This window comes from Zonotrichia leucophrys, chromosome 4 (genome assembly GCF_028769735.1).
Source record: "Zonotrichia leucophrys gambelii isolate GWCS_2022_RI chromosome 4, RI_Zleu_2.0, whole genome shotgun sequence".
Classification (NCBI taxonomy): Eukaryota; Metazoa; Chordata; class Aves; order Passeriformes; family Passerellidae; genus Zonotrichia; species Zonotrichia leucophrys.
Genome location: NC_088173.1, coordinates 31,101,319 through 31,116,387, shown reverse-complemented (window position 1 = coordinate 31,116,387; position 15,069 = coordinate 31,101,319). Strand labels below are relative to the sequence as shown.

General features: G+C 40.7%; 1 protein-coding gene across 1 annotated transcript in view; it reads left to right on the top strand.

Moving 5' to 3' along the window:
- Positions 1-15,069, top strand: part of TNKS (tankyrase) — a 127,526-nt gene that overhangs the window by 15,682 nt on the left and 96,775 nt on the right. Inside the window, exon 3 of the mRNA XM_064711026.1 lies at positions 12,619-12,714. Coding sequence (XP_064567096.1) covers positions 12,619-12,714 — 96 coding nt within the window. The remainder of the gene's footprint in view (positions 1-12,618; positions 12,715-15,069) is intronic.

Here is a 15,069-nt window from a genome sequence, read left to right as displayed (position 1 = left end):
TGCGTGAAGCCTACTGGAAATACTGAGCTCTTGCCTCTTGTTCTGGGTGATCTTCAGCTATTAGTACTTGTGATTGATAAGCACAGACTCCTGTAATTCGTTGTTTCACCATGTTTATACAAATGCACCATGCAGCAGCAAGGCTGAGGTGTCTGATGTGAATCCTGCCATTCATGCTGCTCTGTGTAGCCTTCCTGTTTTGCTGATGTCTTGTCCAAGCAAGCAGTACTGAGCGGTTCCTTGGTTAGGCACAGTGCTCTTGACCTAACTATAGTATTGGATACTGAATGTGAATGTATATGATGAGGGATGCAAGAAGAACATTTTGTCTTTGTATTCTTGTTTGGGGTGATGCAAGGCTGGCACAGGACATGTGTGACCCAGGGAAGGAACTCACTCAGACTGATGCAGCATGCATTGCTCCCTAGCGTGAGACCCTTAGCACTGATGATATCTCACCTGACAGACTGAGATGTTTACATTGTAGGATATTTGCTTGTCAAGGACCTACTGTTAAATATGCTGAGACCTGCACTGCTCTGTATCAATAGGCCACGCTGGTGAGCAGTTCTAGGGCTGCAGGAAGAAAAGTGGATATAGCACTAGACTTTAAAAATTGACAGCAATCTTACTGTTTTACTTAATAATGTGATCTAAGATAGTTGCTGGGGAAAGTTTACAGTTCTGATATTTGTAGTCAGTTCTTAGTAGAGCTCTAGGTCTGCTTGAACTTAGTATATTCTTAGCTACCTCATTTTACTTCTTTACTTTACAGAATTTTTGAGAACACTTGTGTCATCTGGCTAACCCATAGCTTTAACCACATTTTCATGGACTGAACAACTTGTTATTCCTAAGATTTCATATGTTACTTGTATCTCTTAAACATTTGGTAGCTATGTTGTGGACTAACGATGAGTTTACAAAATTGACATAAGGTTCAAGTTTATGCAAAATGTGCAAAAGTTATTTTACATTTTGGGGTTTCTTTAATCCAAAGAGTTTCAGGTCTTAGTTACATCAAAATATCACTGTGCGTATGCCATAGGATGTGTCTAAGACACCATCTGTGTACTGTTGGACTTGTGTACTGTTGAAAGCTGGTAGGCACTGAAACTCACCTCTGGAAAAGGAGGAATGTGCTGGTGGAATGTACTTGTGGAATGTGACAATTATTCTGGGGTTTGGTGGTTGTTTTTTTCCCCATCCTGTGCTCACCTCACTGAATGGTGGCATGAGAGCTGCTGCTGGGGTTTAACTACTTTCAATGAATGTTTTTTCAGATGCTTTTCTGTTTTGGAAAAGTGGTAGATCCAGGACAGGTTCTCATAAACTTTTAAGATCCTTTTGTTCATGTTGATTCTTGGGTGTTAGATTTTGGTTCACTGGAAAATAATTCCTTCTCATAGCCACACAGCCAATTTCACATGCAATCTGTAACTTGACTTCCACCAAGACATTTTTCCCCCCTCAAACTTCATCAGGAAGAAATGGTAAGCCTATGCAGAAGATTGGAGTTCATCTTTGGTTTCTCTTAACTCTCTTCAATTCCTTTTCCTCCTAGGATGTTCTTTGTTGACCTAATTTGCCTCAGTGACTGCTTTTGCTCTTCAAGGACTCTGAAAGCAGGGCTCTTAATCTGTCAAGTAGGATGTCAGGATTATAGCTGACATTTATTTGTATAAAACTTGAAGTAGAAAGGTGAATTTGTTCAGAGAGAAGTTAAATTGGGACCAAACAATGAAGAATTGTCCTTAAAGCAACTTTCAGTTTGGGATATAGGTGAAAACATAAATTGCTCAGACAGTAGGGCAGCAGTTCAGATTTCTAGCTGTTCAGTATTGTATATTAAACCAATTGCTTGAAGCTGAAGTAGTTGCAGAATTGCTGCTTGCATGAAAAGGGGTTGTGATATCATTGTCTCATAGCGAGTCCTCAATCCATACCATCTACAAATGAGCTAAATGGGTTTTGTTAGGTTTTTTTGGACCTCTTTTGATGAAAAGGTCTTCTATCCATTTTGCACACTTAACAGTGTACGTGTTCCAGATGACTACTCAAACACACTGAGATGTGATTCTTGAGCCCCTTTGTGAAATGGCCACAAATCAAAACGTGGGAGCTTCCTTCTGAATACCAGGAAACACTTTTTGCCATCAGTACAGATTACCTCTGGTTTACCAGAGAAGTTGTGGAATCTCCTTCCTTGGAGATACTGAAAAGCCATTTGGACAGAGTGCTGGGCAGCTGAGTCTAGGTGGCTCAGCTGCAGCAGGGAGGATAAGCTACAGAGGTTCCTTTGACCACAGCTGTTCCATGATTCACTGTGGTTCAGTGTTAAAGGAGTGCATGTGCATGGCTGCAGATAAATGGGATTAAATAAATGCTTACTGTCTTTCGTTGGTTGTTAGCTCAATGAAAGGTTTTCCAGTTTTTTCTTTTTTCTTTTTTTTTTCCTAGCCGAAGCTTCTAGGGTGCTTGCATTTTGCAGGCTCATTGTGGAACTCCCAAAACTTACTTTACACTACACAGCTTTTTGTGCAGATAGTGTTCTTGAAGGTAATGTTTTGGAATGGCAGCACTGTCTCTTAGATGATGTAAAAAAAAAACACAAACAAAAGAACTGCAATTGCACTTAGGTTTTGAGGTGGCTTTCCAGAAGACTGTTCTATGTAACCTGCATATACTTTTGTTCTCACTCTTAGCTGGAATGGAAAATTTTAGCTTGAAAACTGCTACATCAGAAAAATGTAACAGGGATATTTAGTTCACTTAGTCCAGGCAAGATCAAGGCTTTGAACTGCTGTTCATGTAGGCTGAGCAATCTACTCTGGCTCTTTCTCTGAGGGCAGAAGGATATTATGAGCCTCTGCTGTGCTGCCTACGGGCTCTGGAACCTTCTGCATGTTCTTTCTTTCTATGCATATTTAATCACAGGTAGGCAGAACTGGCATACCAGGGAGCAATTTTGTTGTGCTTCCTACATACAGAGAACTAATCATAGTTAAAATCACAGAATGAGTAAGGTTGGTAAGGACCATTGGAGGTGATCCAGTCCAACCTCCCTACTCAAGCAGGATTCCCTAGAGCATGTTAGTCAGGATTGTGTAACTCAGGATGCACCTACTTACGGGGTAAGACTTGAAGGCAATCACAGAGGCACCAGGGAGCCTTTAAAAAAAGTATCTTCTTCCCCTGCTGGAAGAGCTCTTGTTGTGGCAGTGATACGTGTGGTTTTGGTTGTCTGGTTCAGATCCCTTCTCCTCACCTTGCTTTGATTAGATAAATCTGATCTCTGGAACATCTAGTGCCAGCTTAAGCCTAGAATGCATTAAAGTCTTGCAGTACATTGAGAAGTGAGGTTTATGGTATGGAGATATAGACAGGATGTCAGGTTGTCTTACTAAGAGGTTGAAACTTCATTGAGCAAAGTCTGAAAGTGCTTCTGGAGCAAACAGTTACTGAGACAGAACAGTCTTCCTGAAAAATTAGGAGTTAAGATCCTATTCAAAGTGATGCTGTGTAATTTTTTGGTTTTGTCTAGACCTTTTTTCTCTTCAAAACAAGCAAGCAAAAAGGTGGTACTGGGGGACCTTGTTCATGATGCTTCTTTGTTTTCTTACTGCTGCCTTGAAGCCTCTTTCTGTGAATTGCTCAAATAAGCTGAAGGAACCTGATCTCTGATCTCTAAGTGTTGTTTCCACTTAATCTTTTCCTGGGCCTCTGCTCAATTTGGTATTGCACCTTGTTACTGTAGGAACTAGTGCAGTTTCCACAGCATATGGAGTCATGAGAAGCTGCCTTTCAAAGATCAGATCTGTGTCAATAAAGGGAGGCACTTGGTATGGCTGTCCTCTGACCCTGCTGGATTAAATGGGCATTTTATGTGTAAAGCAAGAAATGCCTCTGCTAGGAGAGCCATATTCTGAGCTGTCTGTGTGAATTGTCTCTTCCCACATACTGATGCCCCCAGCAGTTGCTGCATTGTGTATCTAATGACAAGGCAACAGAAACATGCAAGCTGGTGCTGTATTTATCCAGATCACATCACATTTGGTCCAAGTAGCATTTTTAAATAGAGCTAGCTTTCTTTTAATTGAAAATGACCATTTAACACCATCTATCTGTATAAGTTTTAAAACTGTGGATCTCCAGGAACTGGCCTGCAGGACTACAATCATGGAATGGTTTGGGTTATAAGGGACCTTTAAAGATCATGTAGGCCATATCCCCTGCCATGGGCAGGGATAGTGTTCACCAGATCAGGTTGCTCAAAGCCCTGGGTAGCTTGACCTTGAACACTTCCAGTAATGGGTATCCACAACTTCTCTGGATGTTCCAGCTTTGCAAGAGGTTCAGGTGGATGACATCTGCTTTTCCTCTGTCAACTGATGGAATCGTTTCATTGTGGGAGGCTACCACAGGAGTCAGGCATGATCTGCCCTTTCTGTCTCTAAGCAGCTCGCTGTCTTCCACATGTTTTGATGTGTCTTCCAGGAGAATCTTCCATAATTTTACTGGATGTGGACTGAGGCTGCTTGATTAGTAGTTCCCAGGGTCTTCCTTTTTACCTTTTTTAAAAATGAGCCTGATGTTTTTCCAATCTGGGGATTTACCTTACTGCTAAGACTTCTCAGATATGATTGAGAATTGCTTGGCTGTTTTCAACATCAGCCTATCCCTTCAGAACCCTGGGATGCATCTCAGTGGGTCCTATGGACTGACATATGTTCAAGTATCTCAAGAGGTCTTCAACCTGAGCTTCACTTAGAGTGGAGGGAACTGCAGTCTACAGTCGCAGCCTTGAGGTTCAGGGAACTGAGAAATGTGGGAAGAGAGATTCATATTGAAAGCTGAAGTGAAAATCTGTTGAATAGCTCAGCCTTCTCCATATTGGTTTTTGCTAGTTCTCATGTCTTATTTGTCAAGGGGGGAGTATGTTTACTTCAATCTTCCTTTTTCTAGCCAGTGTTTCTGTAGAACTGTGCATTTCCTTCTTACACTTTGATCAGGAGGTCCTTGGTTAGTCATGGTTATCTCCTGCTTCCCTTACCTGTTTTCTTACACGTGGTAATTTGAGAGCTCCTGGGCTCTATGTCCTTAAAGGGCTGCTGTCGTAGGAAGGGGACCAGGACACCAGTTGGTTCATCACAGGCCCAGTCCGGTCCTGTTTATTGAACAAAGCATCAAACACTTATACAGCAAATAATAAGCCTATGAATATTCTGTAAGCCAAGCAATCTATTGGTTAAACTATGCCATGAACTCTTCCTCATTCCTTAGGGGTTACATCTCTCTTTTCTCATGTCTCTTTCACTGTTTGTTATCCTACTACAGCCAGGCCCAAGGACACACTATCAACACAGGTGCAGGACTTGGAATTAGCCACGGTTTTGTACTTTTCCAGTCCTTAGCCAGCCAAACTCCCAACAGGCTGCCAGTTCTGTTCAGCTCCTTTGTCCCTGAAGGCAGCTCCTGGGGGATCCCAACCATGAATTCATTCAGCAACTGAAAGTGTGCTCTGAAAACTTGGAGTCTTTAGTCCATTCTTCACTGGGTCTGCAAGGGTCTCCTGGACTGCTTACAGTTTACTGTGCTGCTTTTCCTGCAGATGTCAGGGTGATTGGAGTCCCCCAGCAGGATCAGAGCCGGCAAACATGACACCTCTTGTAGTTGAAGGAAGAACTCATTATCAACAAGCTTCCCTTGATGAGGTAGACTGTAATAAACACCAGCCATGGTTTGTTGGCTAAGCCCCTAATTTTTACCCATAAGCTATCAGCTTTTTCATTGTTGTGTTTTTTTCTTGGAGGGCAGCCACCTGCTTGCTTTTTCTTCTTGCCTGTGACTTCTGAAAATTTTCCAGTTGTCTATTGCAGCATTCCAGTTGTGTGGTCCTTTGCATGATGGTTCAGAGATAGTGGTTAGATTGTAGCTTTCCTGCTCCTCCTGTTTGCTGCCTGTGCTGTGTGCGTTGGTATGGAGATGCTTCAGCTGTCTCTGACCTTACCACCTTCTTAGAGGACCATGCCATAATTCCTTTGAGGCATTTCACAGGTGTTTCCCTCCTAGTTCCTAATATATCAGCAGTCCCTGACTTTTTGCTATTGCTCAGAGCTTTATCACTTTTTCTCTGCTACTTGTCTGCTGCTTCCTCCTGCTGTCAGAACTCTTGTTTCTGTCTAGGAGATTGGGGAACACCACCTAATGCCCTTTAAATTTTTTTGTTTCAACATAGTGGAGCCTAACATTGCTTTTGTAAGCTTCTGCTTCATACTACTGTAGTTGGTGTATTTGTCTCTTGCTGTCTGGCCCCAACAAAGAACAAAACCAACATGCTGGTTCATTGGGGACAAACCCATGTCTGGGATAATGGGAAACTGGAATGCCCTGAACAATGGAAGTAGAGAAGGCAAAATGATGGGAAGCACTAGGCAGCTCACACTGACCCAGCAGGACTTTGGCTGGTAACGTTACATATACTCTAAACTAGAAACACAAAATTACTCCTTTCAACCCCTATCACCAGCCTGTGTCCCTGTGCTGTCCTTGTTTGTGCCAACCAGAGCATGTCATGTTGTTGCATGAGGATTGGGCAAGTGATTGCTTCTCTAGTCTGCCTTGTTGCCTGAGCAAATGTTTGCAGCTGCAGCCCCCCAGACCAGGGTTGGCAGCACAGGGCTAGGTGTGGCAATTCTGCCAGTGTGGTCCGGGTGAAACAGGTTGCCCAGACAGATTGTGAAAGTCTCCTTCTCTAGAGATGTTCAAAAGCCTTCTGGACACTCCTGTCCCTGATCTGCCACCAGGTTATCATGTCTTCTTGCCATTGAATCTACCTGCAATGTTTCCAGATATGTCTGGTTATTGCCTTTATCCTATCCTGACTCTGAACTATGTGCTTTAGTGTGCTTAGCCTTTCTGCTCCTTAATCCTCTCTTCATTCAACTTTGATGGCATTCACTACAGAGGGGCAGTCCAGAGCACAGGACCTGTTTCTCCTTTTTTTCCAGCTCCTCTTGACTGAGCTGGCAGTGATTTTTGAGGCTGTGGATGTCATCAGGTCCAGCAGTGATACTTGAATCCTTAGAGCTCTGTAGTGATATTGTCTCTCCTGGTTTTTCCTTGCAGTTCCAATGGCTCATGGGTACTACAGCATGTTTCTCCAAGACAAGACTGGGTTTGCTCACAGAGGTGGAACTTAATCTGTGATTCCATGGTGGTTGATGTTATTACCCATATCTTAGGTATTCAGTTTTATAAAGCTAAGACTAGGGTGCTATGACTTTTGTTATATATGGTCATTAGCAAAAAGGCTTATGTATCTGGTAACTTGCCAAAATTTAATTATTGGCTCTAAATCACAGAAGTATAATATCTGGGCAAGAAACTGGTGTTTTTGTAACATGAGAAAAGATTCAAAACTTTAGTGGTTTGATTGACATGCACTGGTAGTTTGATTTACATATACTGGTGGTTAGGGGAGAAGATGCATTTAGCATTGGCTGAGAGAAGTTTATACTTTGAATTCCAGTGTGTTGTCTAGATGTTTTCACAATGTGGAGGTAAATAAGCACGTTATGTTTCTTGTTAGCTTGGAAACATCCTACACAAGGCCTAGACTGAGAGGTGTGTGTGTTCCTGGGACGTAAAGTTAGTGAGAGACTGACCAGCTCTAGAGGTGCCACTTAGAGAAATGGAAGATAATGCTGTGTTGTAAATAAAAAAGAAGCTGTTTTTAGACTGTATCCTCTGTACCTTGATTCTTCAGGAGTAAGTAGATAAAGCTCAAGTAACATAATTTGAAAAAAAACCTTTGGATATCGTCTCCATAAGTTGAATTTGAAAAGAAGAAAGAATATATAGTAAAGCTGGGGTAGCTGGAAGGGATGCCATGCACAAGACAGTGGGACAGTGATAAAAAAACTGATGGGGGGAGAGTAGGCAATGGTACAGCAGTGAGCAACTCTTGAAATATAATTAAAAGCAGTTGGTAGCTTGCAGTACGGATACTTCTGGGAGGTCTTCCTGCTTTTCTTGCACTTTTCACTCAACAGTCAAAAATTTGGATCTGCCTTTTTTTTTTGTATTTGCATGCATCTGATTTGAAACCAAATGTGAACTTTTCCATCAACATTCCTGTAGGGATAGTCAGGAAGCTGTAGATTTTGGGCCTAGAGAAGTCATATCTGAACTATACTGATCTTTGTGCTAATATGAACAAACAAATGTATTTTTATCCTTATTCTATTTCCATTGTATTTATGTCTTTCAATCAAAAGTGTTTTCATTTGGTGCACTTTCAACTGTGGGAGTAGGAAGCAGGAAGGACTAAGTACTTGGGTGATGGTTTCTGTGTAGACAAACTCCTTCCCCCACCCCAGTGAAAACACAGTAGTGGATAGCTACTGGGCAAGTTTTTGCCATACCTTGTTGGTGAAAATGTGAAGGTTGAAAGGAGCAAAAGTAAAAATGTTTGCTCTTGACAGCTGAATGAGGTTGTGTTGGTTTACTTCACAGTTCAGTATACCTATGCCAGGAGGCTGTGGGCCAAGTGTCTTATTTTAGGAGTCATCCTGCTGTAGTGAGTTGACAGTAATGTGAAATAATTAGTGGTTGTAGTATATGCTCTATGCAATACAGCAGCTTTAAAAAAAATATAGTAATGCTTAGGGTCTTTCTTGTCTCTAGTACTGATCTGATATAATAGCAGTGTAATTAAATAAGGTATTTCAGATAGTGTGTGAAAATCAGAACCTGAAGTATTTTAGCAGTTGCAGTGAGGGTAAAAAATATAACTCCAGGCCAGTCTATGTTTGTACTATAGATAATGTTACAGGTTTTTGACATCTATATGCAATATGAAAATTCAATAAGAAAAAGACTTTCTTTATACTGTTTGTACAGTATGGTCTGTAGAAAAGGCAGGGCTAGTCTGTTAATGGTATTGCTAGATTATTATATAAGGGTACTGCCTCCAATACAGACAAATGATACACCCCAATGTCTTCATTGTCCAGAGGAAATAAACCAGCATATCCAAGTATGCTAATTAACAAAGTTTCAGGAGTTAATTTTTGTTCACAACATCCTTACAATACAAGGAACAATTTTGTTCCTTCCAGAACTGGAACAGAAGTTTCTTCATAGAAACTTATTTCCACATCCCCTTTTTGGCCTACTCAGAAACCATCCTCTAAAACCAGTGTGCAGTGTTTGAAATCCAAAATAGCTACAATTATCTAGACCAATTATTTTTCTCTGTTGTGTTTCTTTATAGAGGGAAAGTTTTTTCCTCACAGAGGAGATCTATCTTGCAATTTTTACACATCGCTGGTGTATTGAAAAGGAAATCTAGAGAGACACACTGTGTCTAGATGTCAAATGCCCTGTTGTTAGAAGAGACTTTGTCTTGGGCTAAAATGCTGAAGGTTTTGAAGATGCTGGAGAACATTCAATTAGAAGCCACCTGGGGTTCACCAGGTATTGAAGTACAGTTGTGTTATACTGACAGCCTAAACACCAAATGCTGGATTTCTCTTCTTAATTCCTGTTGATGACAGCATTGCTCACTGGGATACCTTTTTGTGAAATTTAAAATGTCTTTCATTTTTAATTTAAAAGGTATGTGAAATTTAAAAGGTATAGAGATGTTAGAATAAAATAGTCAATATAGGAAATACAATAATAGGATGGCCTTTGTGACTCATTTGCTTCCTTTGTTCATATGCATTCTAATGCAGTCTTTATTTTTATAATTGGTTTCTTTTTCCAAGATGCCATTGCCTCAATTTCATGGTGTAGAATTGTTTCTAGGACTGAGTAAGGGCAGCATCTCCAGGACCATACCTGTGGCTGTTGGAGAAGCTGGAAGATGAGTGAGATGAATGATTGCAGAGACAAGTAGGATGATTCTCATGGTTACAGCAGTTGAGTTCTGATAAGTTATTTTTCTGAACCTCATTTAGCCTCTTTAAATGTGTGTTCCACAGGCAGTCAATAATTCCAGGTTTTGCAGACAACCAGCTTAAGCCTTGTTAGTAAATATTTTATGTATTTGCCTGGGTTTTAAAAAGGCCTAAAAACTGGATATAGAAGTTTTTTGTTGTAAGCTGTGGCCAAATCTTTCATGGTTCATTAGTATGACTGAACAGGTTAGATATAGTGTATAATCCTTTCATTTTACCAGGAGAGGAGCTGGAAGCAGTACTGTGTGTGTCGTCATCTGTGTGTGCCAGCAGAAGTAGCAGGGAAGCACTCTTGATTGGTTTGCATAGGATGGAAGAATCAGGAGACTTGAAAATGTGCTTGTTTTAGCACCGAGCTCAGGCAATTGCAGATACCTTTGAGAGTTCTACATCTGTTATTTGGCATTTTTTAAAGTCACCTATCTTGCCCTAACCTGCCTCATCTTGGCATCACATTCTAGTCCGAACCTCCGAATGGGTCGTATCCCAATCATTTCTCTGTCTTGGTCTTTCTTCATGGACTTTTTTTCTGGGCTATTATCTTTTCCCCTGCCACATCTTGTTTTTCAGTTTTTTCCCCTAGCTCTGTCTGAGGCTTTTCGCCATGTGAATCCTTTGTTGCCTTCTGGTCTGGTCAGAACTGTGTTCAGTATTTTGTACTGCCTGTTTTCTCTTGATAGACAATTAGTTGCTGGTAATGTCTTTCAAGATACTACTCCTGCACTGGTGCCTCTTGGGACAAATGGCTTCCCTCTTCCCAGGTACATGGAGTCACTAACAGCATCCAAGGGGAGAGAGATGGGACATACAGAATCTGTTTCTCCATACTCAGTTCCCATACTGCCTGTTATGTTTAAAAAAAATCTGCATGAGGTCTCGTTTGCCTGTTCCTACTGGAATGTGCCTGAGTGGCTGGAGAGGCTGGCTCAGCCTCAAACCTGTCCGTGAGTAAGATCTCTCAGTGGGTGGTAGCACGTATGGCACAGATGGTGTCTTCAGAAACGTAGGTGCTAGATCCTAGCAAGATTCAGTGAGCACGTGCTAGCTGCTTGTTCTTCTCCCCCCACGCCCATTTTGGTGTTTTTGTCTTGACACAGGGGAAGAAAACCCCACCACCAAACAAAAAAAGCTGAGGTTTTTTCATAGGCTTCCTACTTGAGTCTTCTTTCAAAAATATCAGGCAATTGTGCCTTCTCATCAAAGTGTAAGTCAATTTACTTCACTGAAGCACCAGACTTCGGCAAAAATTCAGCTTGAGGACAAGTATGTAGCATTGCACCCTGTAAGTTAAAATCTATGAAGTTTGGCAATGTTTAAAGATTTTGAAGTCAGAAATGTATAAGAAAAGAGGTTTGAATAAAAACAATAGTACCAGTTAAATTTTTAATTTAGAAAAAAGGTTTTCAGAAAAAGTGTTTCCTGGTTAAAGTTTTTTTAAAATATTTATGTGTGTGTCTATATATATATATGCAGTATCAGTAATTAGTTTTGTTATGAATTAGATTATGTTTTTTCTGGAGAATTCTGTGTGTGAAGTATTTTTATACCCTTAGTTACAAAAACTGTTTGCAACTATTTCTTTGTCTTGACTTCTTCAGTCCAGCTGTATCACAGCAAATGTTGTTAACCATAAATGTCAGCTGCTTTTTATTACTCATCTCTGTGACCTGAGTTTCTGTATACTGTCCTGTTATTCACCTATACAAAATAAATGTGTTGCTCTGAATTTGTAATATGTTGTGCTTATTTTGCATGACATTTGGGGCCTTTCTGTCAGGCCTCTAATGTTGACATGGGCTTTGTTTCCCAGTTCTGTACAAAATGTCTTGGTCGTGATCTGTATTGCAATATGTTGTTTCTGACAACATAATGGGTTCACAGGTAAAATACTGGAATTTTTTAATGAACTTTTCTAGTTGGTAGTTTACTGTATCAATGCCTTCCTAGCCTTATGGTTGTATATTGTATTCTAAGTGGTTTTATGACTTGAACTTTCATGTATTTATAGGCTTAGTAGGGAAAAAAAATACCAGTGAGTATAAACAGCCTCTGAGCATCCAGTCTGCAGGGTAGCAGGTTACAAATCTTACCCTATTTGTTCCACTTCTTGAAGGTGAGCTGATATGCCATGGTTAACATTTCCTATGCAAGTGATGAGCCACTGAAAGGCTGTGAGTGTTGCTGACTTACAGAGGCGGGGTGACTTGGAATATTCAGCTGGAAAAGGAACAGGAGTGGTAACAAGCAGCAGTAGTGGTAGTAAAGGCAGGAGCAGGTTCCACAGCAGAGTTCCCAGTGTGAGTCAGTGAATGCACAGCATACCAGCTAGCTGTCAGGAGGAACCCAAACCCGACTCTTGCAAGAGAGTCAGGGTTCATGTTTATCATGCAAAGTCATGTGGTCCTACCATATCTTAACTTGCCAACTTAGCCTTAGCCTAGAGAAGATCCTTTGCTGCAGTGCTTAACAAAAAAAAAAAAAAAAGAAAAAAAAAAGAAAAAAAAAAGGGAGAGAGAGGGAGAAAAAAACAGAAGGAAAAATAAAGAAAATTGTGCAATGTTTGTTTATGCCTTCATCATGCCGAGGAGACACTTGACAGTAAATAACCTATGTATACCTGAGGTAAGATACTGTTTCTGCTTTCCCTGCACAGTGCTGCTGCAGCACGGAGCTGATCCAAACATTCGGAACACCGATGGGAAATCTGCGCTGGATCTGGCAGACCCTTCAGCTAAAGCTGTACTCACGGGTAAGATGCATACATCTCTCAGTACTGTAACCTGAGTTTATTTTGTGTGTATAAGTTCAGCATCAGAAGAGCCTTCTGCCTTTCCAGATTTTCTGTTGTGTAAGAGCATTTAAAAAACTGTCTTCTACCAGGTTTATGTTGATGTAATTGTTTTAATCTGCTGTGCTGCTCTAGGTTTGCTTATTCTACTTATGCTAATGCTGTAATTTTCTGTTACCATATCATCTGTTATTTACTCTATTTTTCTGGAATTTTTCTTTTTAATTGATACCCAGTAGACAGATTGAACAGGATGCTCTAGCCCCTGAAAAAAAATAGGAAAAAAATCAGCTCAGTTGTTTTAAGACCTTCACTGTTAGGCAAGCAAGGACGTTTGTGTAACTATAAAAGTACCTGTGATCTGAAAGACAACCTGCTACTGATTGCAGAGATCAATACTTATGTTAGATTTTGCTGCAGATTCAGATGCTGTGCTTTCCTTCCTCTTCCTTGTTAGTCATTTTGGGTTGAGCCCTTTCTCATCTACCAGTTTTTTCCTTCTTTAGGGGCTGTTAGCTGCAAAACAATGTCTCATGAAAATATCCTACAGATATAATTTTGTTTTTACAGAGCTTTGATTTTTTAATAAATTAACTGTTGCGGCATACCAGTGAGCATGAAAAGTATAATATAGTTGCCTGTCAAATTGGTATCAAGAAATACATGGTCCTCTGTGCTGATTTTGTCATCTAGGAAATAAAACAAAGTAATATTGGATTTTAAAATATATACAATTAGATTTATAGAAAGGAATTCAGCAGTTGATGTTCATTTGAAGGAATAGCTGTTTTTCTTTTGCCTTTATTTCCCCTATTCTCTCTCTCTTTTTATTGACAGCTTAATTTATGGGTTATGTGCTATAAAACACCCATATTCTTTCTTCAGATTATGTTCAGAGCACACCAGCTCCCTTCACTTTGTCAAGAACATTTCCTCATCGTCTTTCTTCAGTGCGCTGAGTGCTATACATAATTATCTACAGCGCTGCAGTGATTTGAGAGTGCCTTTGGAACAGTGTACTTTAAATACATATGATTTACTTTAATTACTCTGTGTCAAATTTAAACATGTTCCTACAGTGTTAACACTAATGTTAGCTGTGCTAAGCAGGTTAATCTGACTTTTGGCTGTTAATGGGTACAGTTGTGCAGATGCTGAAGATAGAGAGGGCAACAGGGAGTCAGTGTACCTCAGAAGTGTTAAAGGATATATGCCATTTACTTGTGGGCAGCTTGACACACCTGCAGTGTGGGGGTTACAAGCCCCAAGCTGCTCTTCAGGCTATGCATCTTCAGAGGATAGTAGAAGATTAGGAAAGTCCGTGACCTCATGTCTGCTCCACTGATTTCTCTGGGCACTGGATCACCTTGTGCTTTAGGCAGAGGAGAGGGCAATGTGTCATAGCAGATGAGTGGAGATGAATTTGAAGCAGCCCTCTGAGGACATCCTGTGAAATGAAGCCAACCCCTGTCTCTGGGCTTACCCCTAGTGCCTCACACACAACATCCATGACTGAAGTGGTCTGCTGCCAGTGAATGTTACCAGGTTGTGCATGGAGGCACACAGAGTGCTGTAAACGTGTTTAGTTGTTCATAAGAAAGCATCATTTTTGTATGTGTTTGTTCTTCCCATCAAGAAAATCAGCTTTTGTTTTATCAGCTTTGTCCTCAAGGTGGCTCTTGGCTACGCAGGGCTCTGTGCTGTGTACCTGAGTTCCAGGCTGTGCAGACAGGGCTGTAGCTGCCATGTGATGCACAAAAACTGAAAAACCTAACACTGGAGATGTCATTTCAATGGAGGCTAACTATTAAGAGCTGTATTTTTCTGGGTGTTGCCCTGTTTTATACTATCTCTGTTAGGCTGCTATTTCTTATGCATTTTCCATACGTTGTTACCTTCAGGTCTTGCTTCATCCCTCTGGAAGAAGGAGGCTTAAGGGATTTCTTAGGATCTATCTGACTGGGGATAATCTTTAGCTACAGCAATGCTTTGCAATTAGGTGCATCAGAACTTAAAGGTATTACTGGATTAAGGATGAGGAGGATATATTAACTTGATTTTCAGTATTTAGTATTGAATGGTGGGGTTGTAGGAATGCTCATATTTAGAGTTTTTGAAAATGGAGCACAGTCCATAATTTGTTACTGTATTTGCATCTTTTAGCAGCATGTATGTCAAGGCTGCTCTCATTGTTATTTTTGATTACTTTTTCTATCTGTGTTTATCATAAAATGTCCTAGTTCCAACCCCCCTTCTGTGGACAGGAGGTGCCTTTAATTAAGTCAGGTTGCCCAGAGCTCCATCCAGCCTGGCCTT